We start from the raw sequence: 13,825 nt of genomic DNA on the forward strand, positions 1-13,825 counted from the left end.
TCCAATTTCTTCATTGTTCCTTATCCTCATCTTATTCTTAGGATCATTCTAGGCAAGAAAACAGCAATACATGAATCTCTCCATATGTACCACACAGAGAGAAGTCCTGTCTCTACCAGCTGAGGCTTCCGACTTGCAGCAAAGTCACACACTCAGTGCAGAGGTTGTGGCACTGTTCATATGTGCTTTCTTAAGCACCTTTAGTAAAATCACTTCCCTGATAGGTCCTTTCTCAGCAGGTTGCTTGCTTTGGGATGAAGCGGGCTATGGTTAAGTGGCGTCCATAAGACCATGACAAAGTCTTTGGATGCTCATGAGGTTCAGCTGGAATACATGGTGTTTTATGTGTTCTCAGGAAACTCTGAAAAAAGAGAGACTATCGTGGGTTTTTTTTCCTTCAAACCCCAAATGTGGTCTGGAAACCTGCCACTGCAAGCTGGCTCTGAGAAACAGCCCTTTTATGTTGTCCTGTTTTCAGCAGCTCAACACTGCCTCCTGCACCAACTCACTCACCCCTGCACTGAATTCCACCTGCCTGAGGCTTGCTGGGGAACAGCAGGGGTTACTGCTTTGGGATTAGCAAAGGTTAGGTTATTTGGAGGGTGCAGCCCTACCTTCATTAGAGACCACTGCAAAGCACAAAGCGACTTCAGAGAAACTGGAATTTTATATAACATACCTGAAAATCTTAATTGCTGCAAGATCTACCCATCCACCTGGCAGGGAAGAGGAGTCCATGCACAGAGAGAAGCTGAACATTTTGAGGAAGGTGATGTCAGAGAGCAGAAAGGGCCAGCTGCTCCCTAAGGAAAAGGGAGCCAAGTGCAAGCAGGTCAGGATCAGAGACTGCAGCCAGGTTCAGTCAAGAGCCCCAGGACTGAGGGAAGCCCATGAAGATGAGGCAGATCTCAGGTCAAGATGGAAGTCAATACACTGGTCAGCATCAGGCCTGATGACAGCAGTCAGAGCCAAACACAGCTCAGTGAGCACCAGACAGGGCCACAGAGACAGGACATATCCACAGCCAAGCAGGGAAGTCCACCTGCAGGTCTGGGTCCAGATCAATAGGGACCATGGGCAGGCAAAGACAGCAGAGCTCCAGACCAGGATTCCTCCAGAATAGCTCTGGGAAAAACAGGAGAGCAGGCTGAGATTAAATGGGTCTCATGAGCTGATGGGCAGAGAGGGTGGAGAGGCCCCACCTGAGGGCACTCAGGACCATTAACACCCTCCAGGCACTGACACATCTCTCTCACACTGAGAGCAGGTGCAGCTGCATTTGGTGGCACTGCTTGAACCAAGTCTTCTCTATTCCTGCCCTCTGGGCTGTTGATCCTTGTCAATTTTCCATTTTGGTTGTGTTGGGTTACCTGAAGTCTGAGTAGCTTTGTGGAAAGAGAAACTTCTACATGAAGGAACAGACTGGGATCATGGGAGGTAGAGATGGAGCTCACATCTTCATGTTCTCATTATCTTTGAACTCCAGACACAAATCAATGACATTATCATTTATCAGACATTATCAATGAGTGAAGTAATAGAAAGACTGTGGAGACTGCGTGGATTTCGTACGGAGAACAAAATACATAAGAACAATAAAATGTGGTAATATTTCCAGCACCTGGACTAATGGGGAAAAAGCAAAGGAATTTTCCTGGTGGGAGCCTTAGAGAAGCCCAACAGTACAAATCAATTATCCCCTAACTTCAAAAAATAAAGAAATCCACTAGTGCCTGGCAGCAACTCTGAGGCTTCTCTCCACCAATCCATCCCATGAAAGCATCCACTCCTCACAGCATCCAGATATCTTCCTTCTCATACCTAAATGTAGCATGGTAGTTCCACTCCTTCACCAGAGCCATCACTTGAAAGGTCTGGCACACTCTATATGAGTTGCTTTGGGGCTGAACAGTTGCAATGATCCAGAACTGAAGATTCTCTGCACTGAAAGAGGAAATCCCAGGAATAGCTCAACTTCCTGAAAGAGCCTGCCAACAGCCCATGAGATCTTGTATCCAAAGGTAGGGAAGAACAGTCAGAAATCTGTGGATTTTGCATAAACTTATATAAGATGGAGAAACTCACCTTCTGTATCCAGGCAAAGTCAATTTCACAGCAGATCTCAAGACAGATTGAGATTAATCCATTTAGCACTAAAGTAAAATAGACTTGATCTTCCCTTAGGGGTATAGTTTTGAGCCAGAGCTGCTGTTTTCCAGACTGGACTCCTGTGCAAAATAGTGTTCATCAAGTTATGGCCTCTGCTTCACCTCTGACCAGTTTGAAACTGGCACCTTAGAGAGATGGAGGTGGCTGGAAAAGTGTTCCAGTGGGACATATGTGTCCCTCATTCCAAACAGAACTTTGTGAAGAAGGAGAGCACTTCAGATAGCTGTTCACTAGTTCACAAGTCTGAGGGAAACTACAAATTTGGTTAATTTGTACATATCATATCTCCAGGGAAAATTTTGGCAGGTTTTCTCAATAGAGAACTCTTCATTAATGAAAGCATCACATTCATTTTTATAGGCATTCCCCCCCCCCAAAAAAAAACCTGAACCTCTCCCACTCAATTTTTGGTTAATAATATATTAAATAATAAAATATTACAAGGGTTATTAAAAGGCTTGTCATTCAATACCTATCCAAGGCACAGAACAAGTTGTATGGGGAGCTGGGGACCTGAAGCCAAAAGCCCAAACATGGAGATGATATTGTCTTTTAGTTGAGAGGTACCATCAGATGAAGCTATCTTGGGTAATCTGGCATGATGTAGTGTCAAAAAAGTACACACAGTGAGTCACTAGGAGTGTATGTACAAATCAGAGCTTGCCCTGATCCTCTCCCCATCCCACCACGGGGGGAGTGAGCTGGCAGCTCTGTGGTGCTTTGCTCCTGGCTGGGCTTAAACCACGACAAGCACAGATGATTCAGTTCTGAAGGAAGTGAAGAACAAAGCCTAGCACTGTTACTATTACAGCATTTTTCTTGGTAAGGTTGTTGTGGAAAAGTAGTAGCAGGTCCCTGATCAATAGTGATGGATAGGCAACAAATGGAAGTCAAACCAAAATGCAGTCATGGCCTGAGAAGATGTGGAATATATGCACTGTCTCAGTACTTTGCTCTAAAATTATAAAACAAGGCTGTGTAGCCAGAACCAGCATCTGACCTTCCACTTCTTTTTTTTCCCCAAGAAAAAAACTGAAGGCTCTTGCCCATCCTTGACGTATTCCATACCTACTGCCAAAGCTGCACTCCCCCACTCAGCCATAATCCCAAAATAGGGTGTGATGCCTTTCCCGTTGACAAAGCCATAAGTCACAGCGAGCAAGACACACTCAACATTCTCCAATCAATTAAATGAAAAGAGCTCTCCCCCTCTGTTTCCCACCACTTCAGCGCTCATTATATCTCACATTAATTAATATAGGCACTGGGAAGTGAGATGATAAATTACAAAACCCCATTAACCTGATTCTGTCCAAACTGGTAAAATATGGCAGCTTGTACATTAGACAAATCTTCCTTGCTAACGTGGGAGTCCTCATGCCTGAACTCTGTTAAAGCAACAGCCATGAAAAAGTATTTTTAATGTGTGTATGTATGGAATGTATATCAACGTGCGTGAACAGTGCACGCCTGTGGGAACATCAGAATTCATTAGATCAGTCTGATATGAGAGATATTGAACAGGTTCCATCTGACTTATGTTACTGGGCTGTTCTGTCCACTCCCAGTGGAGTGAATCATATTGACAGGTTGAATTATATCTCAAGAGATATTTTTCTCCCCTCCTCCAAAGGCCATTTGCAATCACGGCACATCCACTGCCTCTTAAAAGTGAGCTCATCTGGTGCTGGTTGCATTGAAGTCCTCCACCGTGCCTGAAGGAAGGATGCTTCTGTGCTCTGGGAGCGTGGAGAAGATGTGGTCTGCCCAGCTGTGTCTGGGAGTGCTGACCATCCTGACCATGGCTCTGTGCGTCCCGTCAACGCGTGGAGACCCTTTTTTACTCCAAGGTAAGCTGGAATACAGGCTACATGACACAGGTATGTGGTTATCTTTTTGCTTTGCTGCTTGCCATGGCCAATGCAACACTTTCTTCTCTGGGAAAGAAAAGAAAATGAACCTCGAGCTGTACCGTGTGTTAACATGGGTGCTAGCGAGAGGCTTGTTCATATTATCATGAGCCAAAGCTGTCCTTCTGCTCTGCAGCTGGCTGTATGACACCTCCTGCTAATCAGTGAAAATATCAAATCTGGTGAAATCTGGTAAGGGTAGCTTTTTCTCTCCCATAAGAACATTAAAAAAAAAAATTAGAATATCAGAGAGTAGCAACTCCAGAATGTACCATACGAGATTTGACAGCTCATAAATGTCAGTAGTACGGCGATGCTGAACGTTTTTTTCTTCACAGAACTTCTTTTTATATGTATTTCTCCCATAATTTAAATTAATGTTAGCTTGAGTTTATACTGCAGGGAAATGTCAATCATTAGTGCTCTTTCATAAAGAGGCTTGGCAGTGGAAAAAAAGAAAGAGTCGCTAAGTATAGGCTTGAAAATAACATAGCTTTTCAAATTATTTTTCCTCTAATATCACCTATTTATTTTTGGAATTACAACCAAAACATTCCCCAGGCCACTCTATCTAAATCCTGCTTCTGTTTAGCTTTCACTGGAGTGTTTATAGCATTGGGGTTTTTTTCCCTGTAGCAAATCCCCAAAAAAACTTAAAGTAGCTATTTTAAAATTATAACTGTCCTTCATAGTTAGGAATGAGGTTTATGGCACTCCATGCTAACTGCAGGTCGCTCTGCTCGCTCCCCTGGGTTTATTTCCAGAGATCACAATCGGGACCAGCGGCTTCAGCTGCAGCATGAGGCAGGCTTGAGCCTGGCCAAATGCTTGGAGCATCCCTTTGGCCAGCATCCCTTTGGCCAGCATCCCTGAGCTTCTGCAGGTTTATGTGACATTAGCTAATGGAGCTGATTCCCACACGCTCTTGAGCATTCTTCAGCCTCATCTGGTACAATGTTTTGTTTCATGTGTACCAAGAATAATTGCATTCATCCCCTCAGAGGGGCTGATAGCCATATGTAACTGCATTGAGGAGAAGTCCTAAAGGTCCTGGAAGAAGAGAAAAAAAAGCCTTTCTATATAATTTCTTAGTATTTTCCATGGAATTCTGTAGGCATCTTCTAGGGCTTTGTAGGGTCTGGGTGTGGTGTAGGGCTGTTCAGACCAAAGAGTTTTTTGAATGCTCAGCCTCCCTATAAAGTCTGGCTCCTATTCTGTCATTCTCAAAAATTAGTACAACATTTGGTCTGAAAATCCATTGAGCAGAGCTAGGAGGGTCTCAGAGCCTTCAGGGCACTGAAGAGCCCCATCCCTTGTGTCTGTTGGTTTCTGCTGAACCCTTGACCTTCACAACCATTCATTTGAGGGCACAGCCACAACCACTAAAGTAAAACCACTGAGAAAGTGCCCTAAAGGGGCCTCTTAGCGAGCTCCAAATTGCTTTAGGACAGCAGCTTGGGAAAGTTTTTCCTGGAAAAATTCTGCGTGGTCTTGCTTTAAGTTCCTCCACACCTGAACTCTGTTCAGGAAGAGCCCTTCAGTACCGCTGGGAATCAGAGTAATCTCAAGAAAGGGCTGTGGGGCTGCAGGGCTTTTCAGCAGAGGTACCCACACCTCAGCTCAGTGAGGAGGGACTTCCCAGCTCTGTCAGCCCTGGGAAGGTGCATGGAGTGAGCGGGGAACTCCTGCCCTTTTGAGAAGAGAGGATGTTGTGGGCTCGTGTGTGGTTTTGCGGAGGCGCCCGCTCCACCCGCCTTGCAGAAGGGACTGTGTAAATCAAGGTGATGGCTCCAGCTCTCTGCAGCCTGTCGTGCTGATGAGGCTGCAGTGGAGCTGGCCAGCAGCCCAGGGCTGGCAGGGAGGGCTCCCCATCCCACACCCTGCCCCTGCACAGCCCTCACTGCCTGGACATTTTGTTCTGTGCTCGCACACCTTCCTTTTCCACCAAGCTCCTTCCACCCTGATGAGTGCTGACAGGAGACATTTTCCTTCCACTTCTCATCCTTCTTAATTTGATTAAGAGATTAATTGCATCAATTGATTAATTGATTCTTAATTTGATGAGATTGAGAAAGATGTGTTTTATGTGCTGCAGAGAACCGAGTGCTTCCAGAAAGAGAAGACACAAATCATGAGAACACATTGCTGACTCTGCTTCTTAATAAGAAATTCGCATGGCGGAGGCCAGAAAATATTGGTAAGTGAAGGGGAGGGGAGATCTCTGCTTCTTGAATCTGTGTTTGCATGAATGCAAGGAACCTGCTTCTCAGGTTCTTCAGAAATACCAACTGCTCAGAAAGTGGAAGCAGCACCCAGTATGATGCCTACATGTGATTAATGTCAGATGCTCTCCAGCATGGGGCTCCAAAAAAAATCTGCTTTTGCAATGCAAAGTAAAGCTACCAAAACCCATGTACCCTACATCCTCAGACACTCAAGACTTTGCTGGGAACATGTGTGTGTACATAAGTAAAAACAAGAAAATTTTCTGCTGAGTCCCTGTGGCCCTACTATCCCTTAGGTGTTGTGTGCCTTGCCTGGGGCATGGACCAGCTTTGGGAGTCACCTCTCAGCCCACACCCCACACAGCCCCATGTGCTTTTGAGAGACAGCAGCAGCTTGTTACCATTTGGGGCAGGGGGATTGCACCAAGATTTTCCAGTGAGACCCATTGGGGTCAGGTGTACTTTGGGACAATAGCAGGGGGAGCTCCTGCCTGGGCCTAAGCCCCTGCTGCTGCTGGAGGAGATTGAGACATCTGGCTTTTCCCAGCCAGCCACCAAAGATGGGCCAGGGAGAGCCTCTTCCTGCCTGTGCTCTGTGAACAGACACCAAATTGAAAAGCCACCCATCTGTGGCTAAACTCAGACCTGCTGAAGGGAAACTTGGGCATTCCTGACATGAGACACAGCCATCACAAGCACCAAATGGACTGCAGAGGTCAGCTATTCCCACAGCCTCTGCAGCCAGGGGAGGGCTTGGGCTGATGTGGTGGTGTCAGAGCAGGAAACTGCCCTTCCCTGTGAAAACTGCTGAGAGGGGGCCTAGCAAAATCCTTGTTATGAAAATCCATTTATCAAACTCACTCAGTGCTCTTCCCCAGACCCTTGTTAATGCAGCAAGGCAGTGGTTAAACAAGCTTGGGACAAATAAATAAACATAAATAAATCAAGCCCTTAACAAAGGGATTCTTCTTGCAAAGGGAGATGCATTCAAGAAATAACATTTTTATGATAAGTTTATGGATTATTGCACTTATTAGTCCTAGAGGAAAGGCTGCATTTTATGCTAGACAATTGAATATAATGAATCTCTGAGCAGAGCACAGACAGAGGATTTACAGCAGGCAGTTTCTCAAAGCTTCATCCATAAATTAACTTCCTTCTCCCTGTCTGAGATAATCTGTTCCAAATTTCAGCTGCTGTTCATTTTGTATTCATAGCAGCCATTGGCCAAACTTCCAGTTTGCAGAAAATCAAGCCAAAACAGGCACTTGAAACTCTGAAAGAGGTAAAAATGTTAATAATAATAATTCTTAAGTGACACTTTTGACTTATAGATATGCCAGGGTCTGTCTGTCTCTACCTTATGGGTTTGTACAGATATTCTTAGGAGGAGTCTGCCTGAGGTCATTGCTGATAATGCCAGGAACAGAGCCCACACCTTCTGATTCCATCCCCATCCCCATCTCATCTCTCAAATTGAATCCTGATGTAATGGATTTTCTTAGGAACTGCTGCTTTTACTGTTGGATGAATATCAGAAAATATTCAGGATTTTTCAACAAAACTGTTCCCTTCTTGAAGGAGGAACCAAGAAGGCAGTCAGCTCTTTCTTGGCACCCTCCTGCTCAGTTTCAAATGTTAAAAAAAAAAAAGAAAAAAAAAAGTCCAAGTCTGGCAATGTGTCAGCGTGCTGAAGTCTTATCTGAAATCTGACATCAAGGGGAATTATGTCTTAAATCCCCCTGAAGATCCAGACCAATGTCTGCTGCCACACTAGGGACAGAGAAAAGAGGCAGCTCCAGGGCTGCTTTTTGGTTTGCTTGTGGGGCCCAGCAAAAACATTCTTTAGCTCTTTCCTGGCTCTTCTGGTTATTTTACTGCATTTTTTCCCCAAACTAGCACTTAAAACCAGCTGATCATTTTGCACTCCCCTCCCAGGAGAACTACTGTAGCCAGTCACTCAGCTTTGACTGAACTCATCTGTCTTATTAAAAAATTAACTGGTTTTGACATCAGTTTGGGTCTGGAATAAAGTACCTCAGTCCTCAAGAGCAGTGGGACTGAAATTCCCCACCCCTGCAGCTTTCCCTATTGCTATCCCAGGCTCTTCTCAGTTCAGCTGGATGTTTCAAATCCTGTTCTTAGGCACCTTTCCCCTCTTTCTGCATGGGCAGTTCATTCATCCACCGGCACAGCTTTTTGACAGCAGTACAGTGCTGACTTGCCTTGACATCTCTGAGTCTGATCTGTGAGGCTGGGCCCCAGCTCCTCACGCTTCCCTAAGGTTCAGAAGTGTGGAATCTGTGCACTTACTGCTATGTGACTTTTCTTGTTGCTCCACTCTGCCAGCCTGGATCTTTGCTGACTTATAAATCAGTAAGTTATGCTAGGCTAAATTTGTGTCTTCTGACTTCTGCCTGCATGGGTGATGTGAGGATAAACAAGCCTTGATGAAGCAGTGGGATTTCATATAAAAAGCCAGTGACAAAAAAAAAGCCAGCATTAGAGATTTGCAGTTAGCAGGATAAAAATTAAAAAGCAGCAAAGAGTTTCACCTGAATTGGTATCACACAGTAAGTGACCTCATTGGGCCAATTCCCCTATGGCCTGGTGAGCAGTGAAGAAGCCTCCCTCATAATGGAGAATTAGGATAAGGTCCCATAGGATTCAGCAGACAAAACCTGCTTTACTCTCTGTTTCTGCTGTTATTCATTTGAAGGTCACTAGCAGGAGTTAAATGATAACTAGGTCTTTGCTTGTGAACCTCTGGAGAGGGCAAATGAAGACATGTTTTTTAATTTAAGCTTCAGGAGGCCATGCAGATACTGATGTTACTCTTTTCCCTCTTGCAGACTGGGAGCTGGCAAAGAAATTTGAAGAGCTTGAAGAGGTGAGAGGAGCAAATGCACAGACACATAGATGCATGAGTGCTGGAGATCCTGCTAAGTTCCAGATGGCACTTTAATTTCAGATTGAAAAATCCCAGCGCATCAGGCCAGACAGGGGGCTGCCAGGTCCTCTACTAGGCTCTCACTCCAGTGCTGAGGGACATATGCTCTGACTTTTGAGAATAGCTCTGTCAGAGCAAAAGTCAGGATGGTGCCTATAGATGTTCCCAGTCCACAAGAAGAGAGCAGCTAAAGATGATGAAATTATAATGTGGACAACAGACTGTCCACTTTATAACCGAGGGAAGGTAGTGAGAACTGTGAGGGAGAGAGAGGAGGGACAACCCAGGGCAGTGTAGAAGCAATGTGCTCTGCTGCAGTGTCTGGATGCCTGGAGAGCACTGTCCTGCCCCAGCACTGTCCTGACTCCTAGTGCTGCAATATCCCTCCCCACAGCCTCCCTTCCACAGGGGCTTACTCCTAGGCTGGGGGGAATGAGCATGGAGTGCCCACACCACTGCCACCAAACAAGCAGCCCAGTGAAGGAGGGCATGGGGAGGTGTGGGTGCTCCAAAGGCAGATCCTCTGGGAATGGTCCTGCTCCAGGGAACCCTCTATCCTTCCCAGTGAGGCTGCCAGCCAATGTACACGCAGCTCTCTGCCTGCATTTCCCAGCACTCTGTGGAGCTCCTCGTGGTGGGGCCCTTGTTGACTGCTGTGTTTCTGTTCAAGCAGCTGGAGAAGTTGAAGGATCAGCTCTCAGCTGAGGACGGGTCAGAGGTGGCCTATGCCTTGGAAAGCCTCTCAGCATCCCAGCCCAAAAAGCGCGGTAGGTTCTGAGTTTGAGCCTTGCAGCCATCCGGTCCACCCTCATTTCCAGGGCTTCCTTTGTGCAACAAAGGCAGTCGCAGTAAACATGCCCCAAATATGCAGAAAAGCAGCTGGTTGGCAACTTTTCAAGCAGTCCTGGCCCTCTCTTATGGCTGGCTGGTTTAGCAGCTGCTGAGGAGGATTGTGTCCCCAGCCCTGTCTGCTGTGGAGGCACACACACCAGCTCTGCACACCCAGGGCCCCACAGAGGCAGGCAGTGTCACATCCTGCTTTTCACAGAAGACTGTGGGGTTACATGAGCCATGAGTGCTGCCCTGGAGGGGGGCAGTTCTGCATGAACACGTCCCCACAGTGCACCCCTCCTTTGCTCTGGCCTCAAAGCAACTGCTGGAGGCATAATGAGGCATGTGGACTGCAGGCATTGCCCTCTGCCAAGGTCAGTGCCTCCCCACAGAGAAAAAAGGAGCACTTGTCTGCTGCTGAAAAACAGCTAAAAAGGACGTGGAAATCAACCAAGAATGCAGGGAACTAAGATCTGGTATGTCCCTCAGTTGGTCTCCCAGCTTTGTTTGTCCAGTCTGTATCCAGTGGCTCCGGAGCATTTTGCACGAGCGCTCCTGTGAAGCTGCCCCTGACAAGCGCATGGACAATGCTGCTCGTGCTGGCTTTCAATGGATTCCTCCACAAAGCTGTAGCAGCTGTGAACCAGAAGTCACTGATGGCAGATCTGGCCTAAAACCAAAAGAGCTGGTTCTGCCCTTAGCCCACATGCTCTGTGCACGTGGAAGCTGAGAGCTGCCAGAGAGCCAAGAGAAAATCCCTTTGTGCAAGGCTTGCTTAGATGCTCAGGTGATCTTTAGGCAATATGCAATTTGTAAGCACCCCTGGAGGCTGTAATTAATTTGGCTAATGTAATTCATGCCCACACCAGTCTGGAAGGTTTAATGTAGATAAAGCTACTTGCTGGTGCCAGGTTTAAATCAGATTCTGACAGAAATGAAAGCAGGGAATCTTTGCCTTCATCTAAAGTCCTTCCAGTCTGGGAGGAGCTCGTGTCTCAGCATGAGCACTGCTGATTCAGTAGGAGTTTTCTTCTAAGATCCTGCTTTCAAAAATCAGGTATAAATCTCTTCTCATACTTGAGGAAACAGGAAACTCACATGGGACTCATGCTGGTTGTGATACAGTTACTTTTTTCAGCACCAAAATATACATCCTTCCCTAATTTAGTCTTCTTAGAAGATTCTACAGAAATCCATGTTGTTTGTAAGACGGTCGATAGCAGAGTGGTAGTGACTGGGTTTTAAAAAATTAGAAACCAGATCTAATCTCCCCAAGTGAGTATCCTGCTCTTCCAGTCAGCCACAGGTGCAAAGCCCTGCACACACCTCTGAAGCAGCAAAACTGCTGACCAGGAGACAGGAAAGAAAAAGCTAGTTCCTGACATCGCTGAAGAAGAAAAGGAAACCTTTTAAATCAAGCTACACGAAGACAACTTTTAGACCCCATGTTTACACTATGACCACCTAACAGAAACACCTTCTAAAAGTGTTATATGAACTCAGAGCTGGTTATTGAGATATTATTGACCTTCTCCAGGGCTAGAGTGGGAAGCTGGAAAAAGTCACTTGTATACTGACATCTTCCTTTCGTATCCCTTCACAGCCTGCTTTTGGAAATACTGCATCTGAAGGCTTGCCAGGACTGGAGGACGAAGATGAGCCCTTCCCCAAACTGCCTTGCTGGGTATTAACACGTCAAGAGTTTGTTCTGTTCCCTCATCGTGCTGCTGATCTGGAAGCCATCCTCTGTGACTGCACCACAGCCCAGTCCAACCCAACAGGGGCCGTGGCAGGAGCTGGCAGCCCATTGCCACTCTCTGCTGTCCCTTTCTTCCAGGTTTAACCTGCCATGATCTTCTACCCAGAAGATGCTTCCCAACTCTCTGTGCTGTCCTGTGTGTGCCATTCAGGCTGCTGTCACTGTGCACTCTCCCCCTCCTCACCAGGTCCCCGAGGCACTGAGCACTAACTCAGCTTCCCCGGGCTTGGGGCTCTGCCCACACCTGCAGACGCTGCTCCCAGCAGTGTCTGGGTTATTCCTGTCCCCTCCTGAGCAGCTCTGTGCTGCCCTGGTGGCCGCTGCTGGGACATGGAGGCAGGCTGGTGTGATGTGGAGGGCTCAGGGCTGGGTTGCTGAGCCAGGGCTGCTCCTGCCGTGTCCCTCAGTGCGCACAGGGGAGGGCAGGCAGTGAGCTCTGGATCCTTTGGATACCATTCCAATAAAGATTTTCTGTTGCACAGAAGCATATGTTTCTCAGTGTTTGCTTTCTCAGCCCCTGCAGGGACCCAAAGTGCAGCACATTTCCCTTGATGTTGGCTCCTGTTACCTTAATGGTTCATGTGGAGTTCACAATGGAAGAAAGGCTCCCATTAAGCACCTAGGGGTTTAATGGGCCTGAGAAACAGATATCCTTTTGGCCAGAACAGGAATGAGAGCTGGGAGTTTTTCATAGCTATTTATGGGATACTGTCCTCATTGGACTGGACCAGACCCAATGGTCTCTACCTACTCACCCCAAAGAGATGTTTTGAGCAGAGATTTGTGGTTAATCTGGCTGGTCAATGCAGGTGCTAGCTGGCCTTTTCTACTGCAGAATTATATCTGGCCCTGTTCAAAAGGAAAGATCACAATCCATTAGTGATTCCTACGTATATTCATCTCAAGTCACATTACCCACATTTATTTGCAAAAGCAAAGGACCTCATTCCCAAAAATGTAAATTCAAAATAAATCCCAATGTTAACTTTGAGGTTTCCAACAACCTAAATGAGAGCAGGTTCTGGTAGCCACTGTGAATGTGTGGAATGACTTTGACTAGCATTGAACTGTGTCTCCAGCTCTGTTGAGCCATGTGATTTAACCACAGCTTACATATTACATATTCTTCCAAAGTTACCTCTCCCAAAGCTGTAATTGCCATCCTACGCTCATTGCCTTGGGCTCTGGCAAGAAGCACACGCTTACCACAGCAGCACCTTGCATACACTTCATTAACAGGAATCCTATTCATCCTTTGGAGGCCAAAGCCAGCATCTAGGGAATAAGGCCAGCTTGCTTGATTATATCAGTTAGTTCTAATGACATGCAAAATACAGTTTCCTGTTACCATTAGTTGTTTTTTATTTCTTTGGTGGTGATTCAGAACCCATTTCCCATTTGTTCTTTGTTGCTTTTGTGTGAGTGAAAAGGTATGTGGGAACACACTTTCACATACCCTCACACTGGCACCAGATCCAGGAAAAAATTATAACCTATGGACAAGAATAATTTCTCTCTTCCTTTAAAGGTTTGGTGCTCCAGCTGAAGGGGAGGTGTGTTCCAAGAGCTGCACTGAGTGCCCCAAGGTGGTGCTGAGCTCAGATGATTTCAGCTTGCAGGAAATCCCAGGGTAAGGAAAGGCCAGAGCAGCAGCTCCATCTGCCACCTGCTTGCTGTAGCCATGCCTTCTTCCTGACCCAGTGTGACAGCTCAACAGCAAGTCAGGAAAATGAATACTGTGTCTGCAGATATTTAACAGCTTGCTCTGACCCTGGACAGGAGTTCCCTGGAGTGCAATGCATCATGCTGCTTAGTAGTGATTTTCTGCTACATCCTATCAGTGTGGTTATTTAAGTGCTCCAAACTACCCCCTATTTCCTGACAGGCACTCCATGCTGCTGTATTAGCTGCTTGTGCTGCAGACATCAGCATGTATTGAATGCAATTTATTAACTAATTAGAAGCAGAGGTGGTGGTGTTC

The 13,825-nt window shown here is 46.4% G+C and overlaps 1 protein-coding gene across 1 annotated transcript; it reads left to right on the top strand.

The window, feature by feature from the left end:
* The first annotated feature begins 3,829 nt into the window (after positions 1–3,829).
* UTS2B (urotensin 2B) lies at positions 3,830–12,328 on the top strand. Its single transcript, XM_063166419.1, has 5 exons — positions 3,830–4,019; positions 6,175–6,276; positions 9,157–9,194; positions 9,928–10,021; positions 11,689–12,328. Exons 1-5 carry the CDS (start codon positions 3,896–3,898, stop codon positions 11,712–11,714), a joined length of 384 nt encoding a protein of 127 aa, XP_063022489.1. The 5' UTR covers positions 3,830–3,895; the 3' UTR covers positions 11,715–12,328.
* The last annotated feature ends 1,497 nt before the right edge of the window (positions 12,329–13,825 follow it).

The sequence above is a fragment of the Melospiza melodia genome, chromosome 12 (assembly GCF_035770615.1).
Source record: "Melospiza melodia melodia isolate bMelMel2 chromosome 12, bMelMel2.pri, whole genome shotgun sequence".
Taxonomy (NCBI): domain Eukaryota; kingdom Metazoa; phylum Chordata; class Aves; order Passeriformes; family Passerellidae; genus Melospiza; species Melospiza melodia.

What these genes read in the sequence shown, in the direction of transcription:
- UTS2B (XM_063166419.1), top strand. Translation starts at nt 3,896, where the DNA reads ATGCTTCTGTGCTCTGGGAGCGTGGAGAAGATGTGGTCTGCCCAGCTG. An exon ending in AGACCCTTTTTTACTCCAAG is followed by an intron (nt 4,020 to 6,174) that starts GTAAGCTGGAAT and finishes TATGTGCTGCAG; the next exon opens with AGAACCGAGTGCTTCCAGAA. An exon ending in GCGGAGGCCAGAAAATATTG is followed by an intron (nt 6,277 to 9,156) that starts GTAAGTGAAGGG and finishes TCCCTCTTGCAG; the next exon opens with ACTGGGAGCTGGCAAAGAAA.